Source organism: Zingiber officinale, chromosome 7B (genome assembly GCF_018446385.1).
Source record: "Zingiber officinale cultivar Zhangliang chromosome 7B, Zo_v1.1, whole genome shotgun sequence".
Classification (NCBI taxonomy): Eukaryota; Viridiplantae; Streptophyta; class Magnoliopsida; order Zingiberales; family Zingiberaceae; genus Zingiber; species Zingiber officinale.
Window position 1 is genome coordinate 117,583,767 of NC_055999.1, and position 19,846 is coordinate 117,603,612.

Below are 19,846 nucleotides of genomic sequence, written 5' to 3' on the forward strand. Positions count from 1 at the left end.
GTGGCTCCGCTGGCCACGTTCTGTTGAGAAGCTTGAGCGGCCGACTCAGCTTGAGTCCCGCTCTCTCCTTCATGGGCGCCGACCGGCTGAATACCCAGCGCTTCCATTTCCTTGGCCGCCGCGGCCTCTAGTGCCGCCGCCTTTCTCTTCAGAACGCCGGCCATCACCGAATCCATGACGATGTCAGCTGCAGGAGAAAGAAAAGAAATCAGTTAGCAATTAAAGCAAATGCCCAAGCAAAATTCTTACCGAATCCGGTCGGAAGAGGAGTCCGTATAGGACTCAGGCCGAAGATGTACATCACTCCTTCGTGAAGAAGCTTGTTGATGTCAAGTCGCAGACCGGCTAGTATATTTGCAGCATGGAGATAGTCCGATCGGGTCTTGAACTTCTTCAGCTCGGGAGTGGGAGATAGACTGACCTGCCACTGGGTCGGGAAGTTAGCCCGATCGGGCATACGGATGTAGAAAAAATAATTCTTCCAATGTTTATTGGAAGTATGTAACTTGTTGAAGAAGACTAAGCCGGGTCGAGCTTGGAACATGAAGGTGCCCGGCTCGGCTTGCTTGGGGTAGTAGAAATAAAAGAAGACCTCCGGTCGGAGGGGGATGTTGTGAATCTTGAACAAAACAACAACACCGCAGAGGAGACGAAAGGTGTTGGGTACTAGACTGCCGAGCGGCACACCAAAAAAATTACAAACATCTACGATGAAAGGATGTACAGGGAACCGCAGACCGGCGGTAAATTGGTCACGGCGGCCTGTGCGGCTGAGCGGAAGGACCGGTTAAAAGAAGTTCAAAATCGTCGGGAATATCAAAATTATCAGTCAGGATATCAAAGTCACGCTGGTCGAAGCGTGACTGCATGGTGGTGTACCATGGCCCAAGGGACTGGTCTTCCGGATGAGAAGAACTAGCCATGGTCCGATCGGAAGGAATCGAAAAGGCAAAAAGGCAAAAGGAGGAAGACAGTGAACGAAAAGATATCCCGAGGATGAAAATATGGAAAAGGAATGTAAGGAAAGCACCGGAAACAAGGAAAGATGGCCTTACGATGAGAAGGAGCGGAAAGAAGGCGCCGGAGGTCGTCGGAAAGCAGAAGCGGAATCGCCGGAGCTCCAAAGCGCTGGGGGCAGGGGTCGAAATCGCAAAGGCAAATGCGAGAGAGAAGGAAACGAAGGATTTATAGGGGGGAGGCCGGGCGGTCTCCACCGTCGGATCCAGGTCACGGGAATCAAAGCGTGCATGACCGTCCATTTCGAATCGCTTCGATCACATCAAAGTACCATGCCACCGCCGTCGTACGATGATGGCGTTGCGCCACGTGGCATTCGACCATTCGAAGCATTTAATGAACGCATGCTCAGCCTTAATGTCGAAGATTGGCGCAGATTACGAGGAGATCCGATGAAGTCCACTGGTGATTCACTCAAGGTCATCTCTGCGGTAGGCCGATCGGAGAATACTAGCCGCCCGGCCAGACTCGCAGTCCAGTCAGTCGGACTAATCGCCTCCTTCGACTAGACTTGAAAGAAAGGCAAGTGATCCGACGATAAGAACAGGGGACCCTCGGTGTAAGGGGTCAATGCCACGTGGAAGTCAAAGAGCCGGGCGGTCCATCGCAGAAGGTCGGACCAGCTAGGCCGACCGGAGAAAGGGGGCTGACCGACCGGGCGGCCACCCGGTGTTTAGCCGAGGGCAAAAGGCACCCCTATGGAAGTCGGGGTTCCAGCGCTCATTGGGCAAGATCGTAGGGCCGAGCGGACAGCACGCTCGGCCGAAGACATGAAGCATACTGCTAACAGTCGCCACAAAACACATTACCGATAATTTCCCAAGTGTACCATCATACATGACCGGTCGGACAGAAGGCGGACGTGGGCCGGTCGGACGCACGGCAGGAGTTCGGGGAAAAAGACAAGGGACATCTTCTGACAGTTGGCAGGCTTCGTGATATGGTCATACTCCAAATCACGCGACGTGGGGTTCCGCTGTCCCATCAAGGACATGCTTGGACTGTAGTAGTATGAGTCAGGTAAGCTCACTGACAAGCCCTTACTGGGGTATGGGCCACGGACACGTGTACACCTCGATATGTGTGCACTCGCTTCTCCGCTGCCCTATATAAAGGTCCTCATCCTTCGCCGGAGGTACGCGTTCTAATTTTTCGAGAGCCACTTTTCACTGCTTGCTTGCCTGACTTGAGCGTCGGAGGGTCGCCGCCGAGAAGGCGGGAACCCCTTCCCGGCCCGACTTCTGTGCAGGTTCGCCGGAGCTTCGTGCAGCCAGTCAAAAATCCACACCAACAGCCAGGGAGCGTCATGTGCCCAGCGTCCATTGGTTCAGTATTCGGACAGGATCAATAACTATTATAATTTAAACATTCCATTTCTAATTAACACTAATTAATACTTGGTAACTGTTATAATAGGAATACTTAATTTCTGATCAATATTATATCATACTAGTTATGAGATTACAAACTATTATAATTGTATAGTAACTATGTATAAACTACAATCTCATACTTGTTATAACTAGATAGTAGTTATCCTCCCGTCATTATTATAATAATGTTAAAATAAAAAATAGATCTAAGCAGAATGAGATACTAGCTATTTAATTGATAAATGAAAATGTGACTTCTTATTTACTATTCCAATAAAAAACAGACGCTCTTTCAGTTTTTGCTCAAATAAGTTTATGAATCCATATTTACTCATTTACAATTCTATTTAGTGAAGGCATTAAATAGGCAAGTAATAATATGAGTCCACTCTATTAGCGAAATCGATCAAGCTCAAGTTATTTTGGATGCCTTCGTACGATAATGTCAAAAATTATATCTGACGTTCCGCGTCAGAGGGGATGAATAGCTCATTTGTTTCATCGATAATAATTTTTTATAGTGAAAAATGATCATAAATGAGTTGAGCCGAGTTAAATTTTATGGTGTTTAAGCTTATTTGATAAGATGATTGAGTCAAGTCGAGCTGAGCTTAAAATAAATAAAGTCTTTGAAATGATTGTTCAAGCTTGACTTGATTTATTTTTTATGAACTTGAACTTATTTAAAACTTGACTTGAGCTTGGTTCGTTTAGATGTTATCAAACTCTCAACTCAAGCTTATCTTGAGCTTGGTTCGTTTAGATGTTATCGAGCTCTCAATTCAAGTTTGTTTGATTGTTTGAATTTTTTAGTTGTTTGATTAAGTATTAAGCTTGATAATTCAAACTTATTTGTTTATTTTATTATTTATTTAGCATATTGATAAGTGCTTTATTAATGAATATAGTTCATGAACATGGTTCACAAACGTTGTTCACGAACATTGTTAATAAATATTATTCACGAACGTTAACGAGTTGAACACATATGTGTTCAACGTAACGTTGTTTGTTTAGTTTAACAAGATATTCAAGGTTGCTTGTTAATTGATCTTGTGTATATTGAACGAACATAAACATACTCTTATCAAGTCGAATACTAAGCTTGTTCACGAAGACTTGGTTCATTTACAACCCTAAGTGGAAAACACAATGCAAAGCTCCCCAATGCTAAAATGAAGGATTTACTTGGTATCCACCTAACGAGGTGACTAATCCAAGGATCCACACACGAGCACACTCTCCACTATGAAAACAACTCCTTATCAGAACAATCCGGAGGTAGAGAAACCTCGTACAACTCAACAACAAAGATACAACTCAAAATAAGAAATAAATACAAGAACCAAACCTCTTCTTGCTTGATCTCTTGTCGATAAATGATCCTGTCTGGAAACTGAGTCAGACGGACCGTCGGGTGAAGTGGATGAAATGTTGACCGAATCGCTATAGCCCGTAGGGGGGTATGCTGAGAAGGCTTCAATGTTAATCAAGTCATTAGAAGTCCTCTCAACGCTACCTATAGCCAGCGACCGGGTCGCCCCGGCCCCTGGTACCTTGATGCTCAAACCAAATCCAACGAATATGTAACGAACAAACTAATAGTAGAATAGAGAAATGAATGTAAAATGAGTACAGTAATGTACCCTGGCCAAGGGGGCGCCCTCTAGTGGATCGGTGAACTGGTCGGGATGCTGCTCGAATTGTCGTGACCCAGAAGAGTAGATGACTTTAAGCAAGATGAAGAGCTGGATCTGACAACACCTAGTTGAGTGCGGCCTGGATCCGGAAGACGACATGTAGGCCAAGACCTAGCAACAACATGTAGACTAGGATATGACATCGGCACGCAAGCCGGGATCTGACTTTGGTACGCAGGCCAGGATAGGACATCGACACGTAGGTTGGGATATGGGATCGGCACGCAGATCGGGATACAATAACGGCATGAAGGCCAAAACACAATAGTGAGGTGCACTACGGTTGTAGCTCGGGGGAGGTTGGATCGCATCAACAACGCCTGACGACGCAGATCGAGGGTTGGATCTGCGTCGGACTTAAGGACAAAGGCACTGGACAATTGGAGTCGGATCTGGAGATGGGGTTGCCAGCAGCGGCAATGGCACTATAAGGTTGGTCGAGGTGGTGGGTTGGTTGGTGGCTGTCGCTGGAGATGGCGGCGCTGCTGGAATGGCGACGACGACCTCCCGTTGGAGGCTATGTCGGCGTTGCACTGTTCACTGGGACTGCTAGCAAGAGGAGCTATCGACGAGAGGAGAGGGAGAGGGAAGTGGCTACTGGCATCCGTGGCGTCCAAAGGCGGCGACGGCAGAGGCGTGCGTGAACGGAAGTGAGGGGGTGACCGCTCGCGGGAGAGGGAGCGACAACGTCAGAGGTGGAGTCAACAACGTCTAAGTGGAGAGGAGAGGCGGATGCTACTTTCATCGCCTATGGTGTGCATGAATGGGAGAAAGGGGGAAATCGCTCGAAGGAGAGAATGTCGCGGTGAGGGAGAGTCAGAGGCGGGCGGCAGCCCGACGACATTGATGACCTCAGCGGTGTCGGCTTGGAGAAGAGAGGAGGCATTGGGTCTCCTCCTCGTGTTAGCTAGAGCCCTAGAGCCGATCATTTGATGATTGTATTTTGGACTTATTGTATCATATTCTATATAAATAAAGACATTTGGATTTTTGGTTATTATACTTACTTGTATTGGTGCCAAATAAACTAAGTATAATAATGTCCTTGAGTAGACGGTTCTCACCTATATCAATCGGTTAGTTGAACCGATAGTGAGATGATATAGGGAACACTACTCTTTATCATTCCTAGTCGAGTATTAGCATTCAGGGACAATGTTAATGCAATAAGACTAGCATGTAGGTCAACTCGATGACTTGATCTCACAAGTCATGGATATATAGATATCAAGTTGACACATGGGTATGCATTAGAGAATGTATACTGAATGACCCGCCATGAGAAAGTATCATGGATCGTTATATGAGTGTCATATACTTTCTCATGTGGCTATTAGTATGACTACTAGTCCTTAGACCTGAAGTCGCCATAGATCCCTACATAAGGAGTTATGTACTTTGGTTTCGTCAAACGTCACCCGTAACTGGGTGGACTATAAAGGCGATTACTGGGTATATAACAAATTATGCAGAGGGATGTGAGTGATGTAGATGGGATCTATCCCTCCTATATGACGGGAGAGACATTGGTATTCTTGATAGAGTGAGACCACGAAGTGCATGGCCATGCCCAAATGAGTCAATATGGGATATTGAGCTCATTTGATTTAGTGAGTCTACTTGAATTTCAAGATTTAGATTGATTAGAGGATGACACGGTCTATGCCTCATATTGATCAATCTAGATGTCTAGGATAGAAGGACACTTGTCATATATTGTGAGGAATCACAATTAGTGGTCACAAGGTGATGTTGGATCTCAACATTCTTGTAACTTGGGTAGTAATGATGTGTTGCTAGATACCGCTCATTACTTATGCTCCTAAATGGGTTTAGGGCATTGCCAACGTTACAAGAACCTATAGGGTCACACACTAAGGACAATTAGATGGAGATTAGGTTCATATGATGAACCAAGAGGATTAGATTCATTTGATGAATCAAATTGGATTAAGAGTAATCCTAATTGGGCTAACTTGAGTTGGACTCAAGTGGATTCATGTATTCAATGAGTCTAATTTAGATTATGACTCATTGAATCAACTTAATTTAATGAATTAGATTCGTTATATTAAGTTGGCTTGAATCAAATGGTTAGATTAGATCAACCATGGAAGAGATTTGGTCAAGTTTGACTTGACTTGAGAGGAAGATTAAAAGTCAAGTTTGACTTGACTTTATGTCACCTCATTGGTGAGTTGGCATTGATGTGGACCAATGATGTTACTTCACATCATCATGGGTGCCACCTCATGGAAGTTACAAAGTCATTCTCTTTAATGGCTTCACATTAATTGCAATTAATGCAATTAATTTGGGGTTACACATGGAGAAGTGGCCGGCCACATTTTTTGAATGAAATGGATTTATTTTTCATTCAAGTGGTATTATTCCATCTTCTTCCTCAAGAGCTCTCCATCTCCCTCTCCTCCTCAACTTGGCCGAACCACACATAGGTGCTAGCACACCTTTTTGTGTGGTTTTCTCCACCTACGTGTTCATGTGGATACTTCTAGAGGAGTATCTATCTTGATACTCTTGAGATCCGGCACCGTTTGGACGAGCGGGAACACGAAGGGCTTCGCTTCAAAGGTATAACCCTTTTCTTCATGTAGATCTAGGAGTAGATCTAAGTAGAAACTCGTACAAGAAATTATTTTGTAATCTTTTCTTCGCACGAGATCCGTTGGCTAGGGTGATTCGGGGTTTTCGCGGCCCGAAAAATCCAACAGTGGTATCAGAGTCACGTGCGAAGCTTGTATGAGTTTAATTTGATTTTTATGAAAAATTAAAGCTTCTGTACATTTCTGAAAATTTATGGTTTTTATAGTTTTAAGAGTAATTTTTCTCGTAGAAGCGAAGCACAAGTGTTTATACACTTGTAGGCTTCGATTACCGAGAAGTTTTTCCCGAAACGACATCGTTTCGACCCAAATCTTTTTGGGACAGCGGGATAAGGTGCTCTTGGATCGCTTAGGAGCAACTCGCGATGGTTAGATCGCGGGTAGGGGTACTGCCCCTAACCCCGCAAGGGGATTTGCTCCGCGATTGCGCCCGAAATCGCTAATCGGGACCGCCGGGAAAAATTTACTCATAAAATCTGTAAAATTATGAAATTATAGAAAAATTACAGAAATATATAATTTTGAATTATATATTAATTTTGTGATAGTCATGGCCCAAACGCCCCAAATTAGATTTGGAAATGTGTTGTAATTCATAATACGGCCTGCGTGCCGTTATGTGATGTGCGTGTTGTATTTTATTTTATTTTTTGTGACCTGCACGTCGTGCCTTTCTTTTATTCTGGTTGTAAATTAGATTTAGACTCGAATGTAACTTGAGTTTCAAAATTGTAATGTACAAAATTGGAGCCGTGGAAGGTCCACTCGAGACGGAGTTACGAGGAAGGCACGAGCAACACAAGGTGGTCAAAAGGAAGGCGCTTGAGAAGTTGACCTTAGGTTGACCATCCGATCTTCTCATTGGCTTGAGAAGATCGTAGTAGGGCCATGACTAATCACAAAACTTAGTTAATTACTTGTGTATATGATGCATGTTTAATTAAGTAATTAATTAGTGCCTAGCGATTAAGATTAGATCTAAATCGTGCACAAGATGCACCCTTACGATTAGATTAGATCTACATCGTGTACAAGATGCACTCTATCGATTAGATTAAATCTATTTCGTGTATATGATACAACATCATTTAGATTAGATCTAAATCACGACAACTCAAAATGTCTACCATGCCGTGATACCTACCACTACCTCGATCGCATGTAGTTGTTGAATCTGCCAAAGCATAGCAACACATACTATCTTGGTAGGGTACGGAGGGACAATCTTGGTCCTGCCTATCAACGCATGGGTGAGTACAACTCAATTAGATTGAGTATTCCTAGTTAACTCGGTTGGATCGAGTATAACTATAGGCATTCTTCCAACGGTTGGAAAGTTAGGTCAAAATCACATATATATTAACTCTCGGGCGTATTAGCCAAAGCTAACTCGAGTTTTAATATAAATGCGGATTTTATCCTATAAACAAGAGTTGCATAGAGATGTAATTGGTAATCGTTACCTACCGATCATACTAGGTCTTGGGCGTATTAGCCAAAGCTAACTCAAGGGTTAGTATGATGTGGATCTTGTCCCACATGAATTATAGAATTCAGTGGGAGTATCATTTAGTTAAAGACCTAATTAAATGATTAAGAATATGATACTTATTTCTGCATTTATTTCTGTTGTAGAATTGTCATGACGTCGAACACGAAAACCTTCTCCCTGCGATCTGTCCTCGAGAAGGACAAGCTCAACGGAGCAAACTTCCTGGACTGGTACAGAAACTTGAGAATAGTTCTCACCCAAGAACGTAAACTGTACGTTCTGGAGCAGCCCATTCCGGAGGCTCCTCCTGCCACTGCCCCGCGAGCTGACCGAGATGCTTTCAAGAAGCATCAAGATGATGCATTAGATGTGTCTTGTCTAATGCTCGCGACCATGAACTCTGAGCTTCAGAAGCAACACGAGTTAATGGGCGCTTACGATATGGTTGAACATCTTCGTCAACTATATCAAGGTCAAGCGAGGCATGAGAGATTTGAGATCTCAATGGCACTGTTTCAGACGGGGCTCCAGTAGACCCATATGTACTCAAAATGATTGGGTACATTGAGAACCTACAAAGGTTGGGGTTCCCTCTTGGCCAAGAGCTGGCTACTGACCTGATCTTACAATCCTTGCCAGATAGCTACAGTCAATTCGTTCTAAACTACAATATGAACGAGATTGACAAGCCACTGCCCGAGCTGCTTAGCATGTTGAGAACTGCTGAGCTAAACCTTAAGAAGGCTAAGCCCAACACTGTTCTGATGGTTCAGAAACATAAGGGCAAGGGCAAGCCCAAAGGCAAGGGAAAGTCCCAAGCCAAGGGCAAAGGCAAGGCACTGAAGCCTAAAGGAGGGGTCGCCAAGGATGCTACCTGCTTCCACTGCGGTCAGACTGGGCACTGGAAGAGGAACTGCAAGGTATATTTGGAGGATCTTAAGAAGAAGCGAAGTGAGACTTCCACTTCAGGTATATATGTTATAGAAGTCAATCTATCTATTTCTACATCATGAGTATTAGATACTGGATGTGCTTCTCACATTTGTACTGATGTGCAGGCGCTGAGAAATAGCAGGGCATTGACAAAGGGCGAGGTGGACCTACGAGTAGGCAATGAAGCACGGGTTGCTGCTGTTGCTGTAGGGACTTACTTTTTATCTCTGCCCTCTGGGCTTGTACTAGAGTTAGTCGATTGTTGTTATGTGCCTGCATTAACTAAGAACATTATATCAGTTTCTTGTTTGGACAAGAAAGGTTTCTCGTTTACTATAAAGAACAAATGTTGTTCCGTCTATTTAAACGATATGTTCTATTGTAGTGCACCTCTGATAAACAGACTCTATATTCTAGACCTTGAGAGCCCTATCTATAACATAAATGCCAAGAGGTTCAAGTCAAATGACATGAACCAAACCTACCTCTGGCACTGTCGCTTAGGTCATATAAATGACAAGCGCTTATCCCAGCTCCATAAGGATGGTTTGCTGGACTCATTTGATTTAGAATCATATGAGATATGCGAGTCATGCCTACGAGGCAAGATGACCAAGACTCCCTTTAGTGGGCACAGCGAGAAAGCAACTGATTTGTTAGGACTCATACATAGTGATGTATGTGGCTCTTTCAATGTTGCTGCTAGAGGCGGTTATAGATACTTCATCACATTTACTGATGATTTCAGTAGATATGGTTATGTGTACTTGATGACACATAAGTCTGAATCCTTTGAAAAGTTCAAAGAATTCAAGAATGAAGTACAGAACCAGCTTGGCAAGAGTATTAAGATACTTCGATCAGATCGAGGTGAAGAATACCTTAGCCATGAGTTTCGTGACTACCTAGCTGAGTGTGGGATTCTATCCCAACTCACTCCTCCTGGAACACCACAGTGGAATGGTGTATCCGAAAGGAGGAATCGTACCCTATTAGATATGGTACGGTCTATGATGAGTCACACAGATCTTCCGACATACCTTTGGGGCTATGCTCTAGACACGGCAGCTTTTATACTCAACTGAGTTCCATCAAAGGCCGTGATAAAGACACCATATAGGATATGGACTGGGAGAGATGCCCAGGTGTCTTTCATGAGGATTTGGGGTTGTGAGACTTACGTTCGACGTCAAGTCTCAGACAAGTTAGGACCCAAATCCGACAAGTGCTATTTTATTGGATATCCGAAGGAAACTAAGGGATATTACTTCTACATTCCCAGTCAGCACAAGGTAGTTGTGGCAAAGACTGGGGTCTTTCTAGAAAGGGACTTTGTTTCTAGAAAGACTAGTGGGAGCGCGTTCGATCTTGAAGAAGTTCAAGATGCGAACAATAGCACTGATGCCTCGATGGAAATTGAACTGGAACCACAAAATGTTGTAGATAATGTTGTTCCACAAGGAGTTGAGGAACAACAACCAGTTCAAGTAGACATACCTCTTCGCAGGTCTGATAGGGTACGTCGTCAGCCTGAGAGATACTCATTTCTCTTGTCTGACCATGATGACGTTATGCTCATAGAGGATGAGCCTACCACCTATCAGGAAGCTGTGATGAGACCAGATTCCGAAAATGGCTAAAAGCCATGAGATCCAAAATGGAATCCATGTACACCAACCAAGTATGGACTTTGGTTGATCCACCTGAAGGGGTAAAACCCATTGGGTGTAAGTGGGTCTTTAAGAGAAAGACTGACATGGATGGACTTATCTATAAGGGTCGCTTGGTAGCTAAAGGTTTCAAGCAGATTCATGGTATTGACTATAATGAAACTTTTTCTCCAGTAGCGATGTTTAAGTCCATTCGGATCATGCTTGCTATTGCAGCCTACCATGACTATGAGATATGATAGATGGATGTCAAAACCGCGTTTCTAAATGGAAACCTGCTCGAGGATGTGTACATGACACAACCTTAGGGTTTTGTAGATCCACAGTATACTAGCAGAGTATGCAAGCTGCATAGGTCCATTTATGGACTAAAGCAAGCTTCTCGGAGCTGGAATCTTCGATTCGATGATGCAATCAAACAGTTTGGTTTCATCAAGAACGAAGATGAGCCTTGTGTCTACAAGAAGGTTGTAGGGGATATAGTTGTCTTCCTCATATTGTATGTGGATGACATACTACTCATTAGGAAGGACATCCCTATGCTTCAGTCTGTCAAGACCTGGCTAGGGAGTTGCTTCTCAATGAAGGACTTAGGTGAGGCATCCCGTATTCTAGGGATACAGATCTATAGAGATAGATCTAAGAGATTGCTTGGCCTAAGTCAGAGTACATACATTGACAAGGTACTCCTACGGTTTGCCATGCAGAACTCCAAGAAGGGATTTCTGCCGATGTCACATGGCGTGAGTCTTTCGAAGACTCAAGGTCCCTCTTCTAGAGAGGAGAGAGATCGCATGGATCAGATCTCTTATGCCTCAGCCATAGGATTGATCATGTACGCCATGCTATGTACTCGACCTGATGTCTCGTATGCTTTGAGCATGACGAGCAGATACCAGTCAGATCCAGGTGAAAGTCACTGGATAGCAGTCAAGAATATTCTTAAGTAATTAAGAAGGACGAGCGGAAACGCGAAGGGCTTCGCTTCAAAGGTATAACCCTTTTCTTCATGTAGATCTAGGAGTAGATCTAAGTATAAACTTGTACAAGAAATTATTTTGTAATCTTTTCTTCGCACGAGATCCGTTGGCTAGGGTGATTCGGGGTTTCCGCGACGCGAAAACACGATTTTCGCGGCCCGAAAAACCCAACACCTCGTTCCTGGGGTGGCGGCAGCCCGCAAGAGAGAAGAGGGTAAAACGATGAGTGAGATCTTGACGGTGTGAGGAGGGAAGCAGCGCGTTGGTGTCGACGACCTCAGTGGTGTCGACATGGAGGAGGAAGAAGGCGGCTCCGGGCGTCACGAGAGAGATATAGAGAAAGAGGAGAAAAAGGGAGGAGGAGTGGCTTGCCGACGAGGAGGGAAAAGGCGACGAAGACTGTGCCTCCTGGCTGGGGTTGCGGCGGTCGCACACAACCAAGCCCCCCTCTTGCTTGTGGTGGCGGCGACGGCCACCAGCCCAAAACCCCCAACCCCCAAACCAGCCTCCTCTTCTCACATGTCTACATTGCCCTAAAAAAGGGCTGCTATAGTAAAATGGCAAAAATGCCTCTACTCTCTCTACTTACCACATCAATAAAAATGCCTCTGGACTAGTTGGAAAGTGCATAAACACTTGTCTTTCAAGCTCAAGGTCTAGTGAATAGTAGTGGAAAAGAATTGTGTGAGAGTTCTATGTGCAATCAATTAACCCGATCGATTATGCTACCTTCTGCTTAATCACGAAAAAGATTGTAAACGATTAAGCTTCCTTGCTTAATTATTTACCACAACTTCTGTTTCGAACAAAAGATTTCTTAAGCGAATACCTTAATTGCTTAAGATGTGTCTAATCGATTAACCTGATTGATTCAATACCTTTCTGTGTATTCACGAAATCCTGATTTAAGTGATTACCTTAATTGCTTAAGAGGGTGTCATCGATTAGCCTAACCGATTCCGCTCCCTTTTGTGCTTTCACGAAGAACAGTCCTTAAGCGACCTACTTAATTGCTTACCATGCCTAAGCGAGTACCCCAATCTTTTACTTTGCCAAATCAATTGTTCTAATTGATTTGGCAACCCTAGCTCCAAAATCTGGGTCCTAAGGTTCCTTTCCCAACAATTGGTCAATCGTGACCTGTCGGAAATTCTCATTGCCTGACATTCGGTCACCCTTAACCTACTGGAACTTTTCCACCAAGTGTCCGGTCAATCATTTGACCCACTTAGACTTTTCTTCTCGTGCCAAGTGTCCGGTCCTCCATAATCCACTTTGACTTCCAAACACAGGTGTCCGGTCAACTTCTGACCCACTTGGATTTTCCAATGTTTGACTTCACTCACTAGGACTTTTCATCACCTAGCTTCTCTCACTAGAATTTTCTCAATGCCTAACTTCGCTCACTATGACTTTTCTCATTACCTAGCTTCACTCACTAGGATTTTTCACCTGGCTTCGCTCACCAGGACTTTTCTCATTTGTCTAGCTTCACTCACTAGGACTTTTCACCTAACTTCACTCATCAGAATTTTTATCTGCCTAATTTCAGCCACTAGGACTTTTTACCTGACTTTACTCACCAGGATTTCCATCTACCTAGCTTCACTTATTAGGACTTTTCACCTGATTTAATTCATCAGAACTTTTCCCACCTAACTTCACTCACTAGGATTTTTATCTACTTAGTTTCACTCACTAGGGCTTCTCAATTGGCTGACCTCACTTACTAGGATTTTCTCAACTGTCCGGCTACACTCACCGGGACTTCCCAATCTACCTGGCTTCACTCATCAGGACTTTCACACAAGTGCCTGGTCAACATTGACCCACTTAGATTTTATTCTTCTGCCAACCTTCCTGTTGGACTGGCCCTTGCCTAACCTCTAATTAGGACTTTCTCAGTCAAGTATCCGGTCAACCTTGACCTACTTGACTTCTGGTCAACTTTTAACTGTCAATCTCCTATATGGACAATTGTAACAGCAATTTTCATATATTATTAAATATCGAAACTCAAACATCAAGACTCAAACTTAATCAATCTGATCAACTTTGACTAAAAAAAATTATCACTTAACCATATCACAACTTATAAAAAAAAAATATTGATAAAATAGTAGGAAGACTCTTAATTAAAATCTAAAATTGTTAATCCTGTCCGAGAGTCGAGGCGATGAATGTTGGGGGCGTGGCGCTCCTGTTGACCGTTGGTGGACTTCTCGTCAGTGAAACCTGCAACCACAGCAACGTCAGTGCCGAGTTGGGGAGGGGTTCCCCGACGATGGCCCTTCGACGCTCAAGTTAACCACCGACGATGTAGAAGAAACGAGGAAGCAAAATGACAGGGTAACTGTAGCTACAGTAGAGATTATACATACCTCTGTCAAAGCTTGGGAGTCTTTATATAGGACTCCCGGGGAGTCCGTGCACGCTTCTCGAGGTGTGCACGCTCCTCAAAGCATACCCTAAAAAAATATGTCAGAAAAACATCTCTGACACCATACCTCAATGACCCGGACATATCCCTGATATGATAGTAGAAGCTTCCGTCGTACGATCCTCTACCTGTCCATGCCGCCAACCATGCCGTTTGTTGGTGGCGTGAGTCCCCACGAGAATATCGGCTGATCCTCCTTTTGTCTGTCAGTGGGCTGAGCGGGGTGATCGTTCGGCGAGTCTAGCCTTTTGGCCGAGCGGGGTGACCGTTCAGCGGGTCTGACCCTTTGGTCGAGCGGGGTGACCGTTCAGCGGGTCTGGCCTTTTGGCCGAGCGGGGTGACCGTTCGACGGGTCTGGTCCTCTCGGCGAGCGGGGTGACCGTTCGGCGGGTCTGGCCCTTTGGCCGAGCGGGGTGGCCACTTGGCCAATACTCCATTGTTCGAGCTATATCTAAGAGTGATCGTCGGTTCTGAGCCTCAATGCGAGTTCGAGCGGACTGGCCACTCGGCGTGTATCTTATCCTGAGCGTCGAAAGCTCGGTATGCAATCGAGCTGTGGTAATCATCTGGTTGATATCAACTCAATTGTCCTTCGAACCGGTCAGGTGAGTGGGTCGTTCGATCGGCCAACGGTACGAGATCGGCCAACGATACGAGGCGTTCACCAGCTTGACTTTGACTTCCACCATATCATTGACCACCCTGTTAATCGGGCCCTTCTTCGTCACCGGATCAATTGTCAATAACTTTTATTCTTGTGTTTTTTATTCTGATTTTTTTATAAAATAAATATGATTATAAAATTAAAATAATAATATATATTTTTTTATTGAAGTCCCAAATTCCCCGTACAAAATAGGTAGTCGTCTCACAAACATTACGAGACAAACCTGTTTTCTTTGTGATGTACCGATCTTAAAATAAATAGGTATCATTATATATGTAATTATTTATAGCCGCCGCAATTTAATCAAATACCTTTTTGACCGGGAGCGGATGAGATGGTACTAAGAAGAGGAGGGAGTTAGCAGGAAGTTTTTTAGCAGGGATATAAATAAGTTGAATCGAGTCGAATAATATCATATTCGAGTTTGGTTCGTTTAAGGTATATTCGAGTTTAAACTTGGCTCAAGCTCTAATCGAGCTTGAATTGAGTTTTTATCACAAGGCTCGAGCTCGGCTCGTTTTAGAATTATTAGGCTCGCGAACAGTTCAAGCTCGGCTCGTTATTAGCTCGATTATCAAAGTTAACAAGCCTAACTCGTTAAGTGAGCTCGGACTCGTTTTCGGGCTCGTTTAGAGCTCGTTTTGGCTCGTTTTAGAACTCGTTTTTTTACTTATTTTAAAGCTCGTTTTAGAACTCGTTTTTTGACTCGTTTTAGAGCTCGTTTTTTGGCTTGTTTAAGTCTCGTTTTAAAGCTCGATTTAAGGTTCGTTTTTTTTGTTCGCGGGCCTATAAACGAACATGTTCGCGAGCTCACGAGCTGAATATCCTTAAGCTCGAGCTCGACTCGATAAAACTGTCGAGCTCGAAATCGAGCTCGAGCTCGGCTCGATAAGATAAATGAACAAACTCGAACGAGTTTTTTACTGAATCGAACTCCGAATAACTCACGAACCGTTTGATTTATTTATATCCCTATTTCCTAGGATTATGCTCTCAGTCTGACTTTAAAAAGTTGTCAAGAAAAAGGGACATGCGATAATACCTGATTTTCTGAGCATTTTGACTTGATGTTGTTGGATATTTATTCCACCAAGCACGTAGTCCTTGTGCTCGGATTCAAGTTGCACCGAGCAGCCAGTCCCGATGCTCAAATCTAGGTTCCATCGAGCATAATGCTCAGATCCAAATTTCACCGAGCATCCAACTCTAGGCTCAGATCCAAGTTCCACCGAGCATCCAGCTCCGGTGCTCATATCTAAGAAATTTCTTAAATCAATTAATGTAAGAAATTATTTGTATTTAATTTCTAGTTTTTATATTATTATTATTATTATATTTACATTAGGCGTTGACTTTTAGTAAAGACGATGACCTTCATCTTGTTCTATTCACATGGCGGCGCCGCCGCGCGCAGAACAAGTCGAGCCTTCAATGGAGTCTTCATGACGACCACGAACTCCTCCTTCTCGGCCATGTCCACCTCCTCCTCCTCCAATTCCGCCTTCCACTCCCACTTCCACACCAGATTAGCCACCAAGTACCGCAGGTGGAGCATGGCCAGCCCCGCCGCCGGGCACGCCCTCCGCCCGGCCCCGAACGGCATCATCCGCATCTCCCTCCCGCTCAGCGCCGCCTCGACCCCTTCCTCTTCCCACCTCTCCGGCCGGAAGGCTTCAGCGTCCTCCCATGATTCCTCCCACCCCACCCCTGCCGCCTCAAAGATAATCTGCGCGGTCTTCGGTATCCGGTACCCGGCCAACGTCGCCCCCTCCGCCGTCGCCGTGTGCGGAAGCAGGAACTTTGCCGGCGGGTGTCTCCGCAGCCCTTCCTTGACCACCGCGTCCAAGTAGGGCATCCTCTCCAAATCCTCCTCTGCGATGTCCGCTCTTCTTCCTCCGCCCACCACCGTCCCCATCTCCTCCACCAGCTTCGCCTGGATGCCCCCGTGCTTCACCAAATTGGCCATGATCCACTCCAGCGCCGCCGCCGTGGTCTCTGTTCCTGCATCGAGAAACTCCCCGCAGAGCGCCGCGATGTCATCCTCCCCGAGCGTCTTCCTCATCTCGTCGGCTTCAAGCTCCAGGTCCAGGAGGGAGTCCACGTAGGATTCAGCGCGTTCCCCTGGTTTCCCACGGTTTTCCCGACGAGATTTGATGAGAGGGACAAGTAGCTCCCGTTGCTTCCCCTGCATCTCCGCCGCCGCCCGCCGCCTCCGCCAGAAGACGCGCTTCGTGATGCTCGGCGCCAACGCGAGGACTCCGAGCTTATCCATGAAGAGCAGAAGGCTCCGCTGCGCGTTCATGATCTCTTCGATAGCTTCATCTTCTAGTTTTTCCCCGAAGCACATGAAGAGCAGCAACGCGAACAGGCCGAAGTGGAAGCTTTCTCTGACCACGGTCGGACCGCCGCCAGACTGCTGGCTCAAGCGTCGGACGAGGAGCTCGAGGGCCCACGCTCGCCCCTCCGCGAAGAGCTCGACTCGCGAGGGGTGGAGGACTTTGCCGACGAGGTTGAGGCGAAGGCGGCGCCACGTCGGGCCGTACCCGGCCGTGGAAATCCGGTGGAGGCCGCCGTCAAGGAAGCGGAGGGAAGGGGGAAGCCTGTAGCGGTCTGCGAACGCGCCGCCGAGCTCGACCAGGGCCTCGTGCGCGAGGGCGGGCCCTGCGACGAGGACGACGGGGAGCGATCCAATGCGGAGGTTGACGACGGGGCCGTACCGGGCGTGTAGCTCCCTTATCGGATCCTTGGCTTCGCCGGAGAGAAACAGCCGGTGCCAGAGAAACCAGGGGATGGTGCCGAGGACCGGCACAGCCGGCGGTCCGGGTGGGAGCTTTGCTACTTCATTGTTTGGCTTAGAATTGAAGTAGACGAGGAGGGAGAACACGCCGGCGATGAAGCAAAGTGAAAGAGGGATGAGTAAGGAAACGGGAACGGCCTCCATTTAGTCTGCTTCCTGTTTGTCGCCGGTGTATAATGGCATCACTCTTATACTCTCGTTTCTAGAGGGGCAAAAGAGTACTCTTATTTTCCTTATCTCCTAAAAAACCAAATATTTTTAAATATTAAGAGTATTGGCCCACTTAAAATTATAAAATTTAATCATGTCCGAAAACAAAAAAGATGACGCTGATATTAACTAAATAAAGACTCCTCACGGGAATAGATGACTCTAATTGCGCTTGTGTGTTAAAAGGAGTATTAGCAATCGGGTCAGGAAAGAGGTCCCGACACAAATATTCCTGTTGGAGATCGTTGATCGGCTATGAGGAGGGTGAATAGCGGATCACCCAACTCTTTTACTTCCTATAGATGTTAGTACGACAGAATACAAATACTAACAAATACAAAGACTAAGACAATAAGGAAGAATGCAAACAATTACATGACGATTTACGTGGTTCAGAGATAAAGCTCCTACTCCATGATTATCCGTAAGGTGGACGATCCCTATCCATCAGTGAATTAGCCCCCGACAAACTCCGACTATCTCAAGTCTCCTTGTAGGTGGAGCAACCTCACCATAACTCTTACCACGACTCTTGGGACACAATGAGCACTTGAGACTTTGGTGACTACTAATTATGATTAACCACCACTAATTTCATCACATTAGCCAGTCATCCCAAACTCCATTTTATAGAGCTTAGGAAGAAACAACCTTGTTGTTTACTGTTACCAGTCGACTAGTACTATCTCAACGGTACTCTAACGACTCTTTACCAGTCGACTAGTCCTTGTACCAGTCGACTGGTCCCTACTGTTCGAGCACAGAAACTCTCTGTGCTCTGCCCCAGTCAACTGGTCCAAGTACCAGTTAACTGGTAAAACCCTAAATCTAGAATTTTCCTTTCCGAGTACATTTCTTTCGCACTCGGATCCTCACGACTCACTTGACTCATCATCACGGTCTTGACCTCTTGCCTTCAAACCTACTTTCTTTAACTCTCATCTCTCGGATGCATCCAAGCCCGCGGCTCGTCCCAATGTCATCCTTTGCATATACCTCGAAGTCATTTCCCTCGGCCCTTGTCTTTGCTGCCTTGTCCACAGTTCCTCGAATGCTCCATCTTTCACCGGACTCAAAGCCATCAAGCTGAGTCATATGTGTATCCTGCAAACCTACACAATTCAAATACACATATCAAATACAAGGGTGAATCTAACTTAAACTCTTTGCTCAAATATCAAAACACATGGTTACACAGACCCTCAAGATTGCATCCAACAACTTCGACACTCAAGTCAATGATTAGATCGAAGGCAAGAAACAATAGAATCAATAGTATGAACAATGGCTATGAGCATGTGAAATTGCGTAGCATCGCATACTTGCGCTTGTACATGGAAACCTATTTTTATAATATTACTATTTATGCATGAATCTCGAAGCGTTTTCAAAAAAGAACAAATCATAAAGATGCTCTGACATCTTTCCCAAAATGGACCCATAATTACTGTATTTGTCATAAAAGAAGCTTCTACCGTACAACTTGAATATACAATATTCTCTGTGTTTCGTGGCACAAAATGTCAAGAAAGAATATTGAGCTAGTAAACCATTAATGTGCTACGATGATAGGTCGGCTAAGTTCCCTTCACTGTTCGATTCGACCTTGCTTTCGGAGGGAATCAACTCTGATAAAGGATGTTGACCACCTTTAGAATTCCGCTCAGCTAGGAAGACTAGTCGGCTTAGATCAGTCAAGAAGATTGTGGTGGATTGGCTAGGAAGAGTGGCAGATCGACCAGAGTGACTTATCGGTCAAGAAGAGTGACGGATCGGCCATGAAGAGTGGTGGATCGGCCAGGAAGAGTGACGGATCGGCCAAGAAGAATGACGGATTGGCCAGAATGACAGATCAACCATGAAAAGTGGCAGATCGGCCAAGGTAGTAGATCAGTCAAGAAAAGTGATAGATCAACCATGAAGAGTGATGGATTGATCATGAA

The 19,846-nt window shown here is 45.2% G+C and overlaps 1 protein-coding gene across 1 annotated transcript; it reads right to left on the minus strand.

Annotated features, from left to right (window-relative positions):
- Positions 1-16,208: 16,208 nt before the first annotated feature.
- LOC122004733 (cytochrome P450 89A2-like) lies at positions 16,209-17,837 on the minus strand. Its single transcript, XM_042559574.1, has one exon. It carries the CDS (start codon positions 17,835-17,837, stop codon positions 16,281-16,283), a length of 1,557 nt encoding a protein of 518 aa, XP_042415508.1. The 3' UTR covers positions 16,209-16,280.
- Between the last annotated feature and the right edge of the window lie 2,009 nt (positions 17,838-19,846).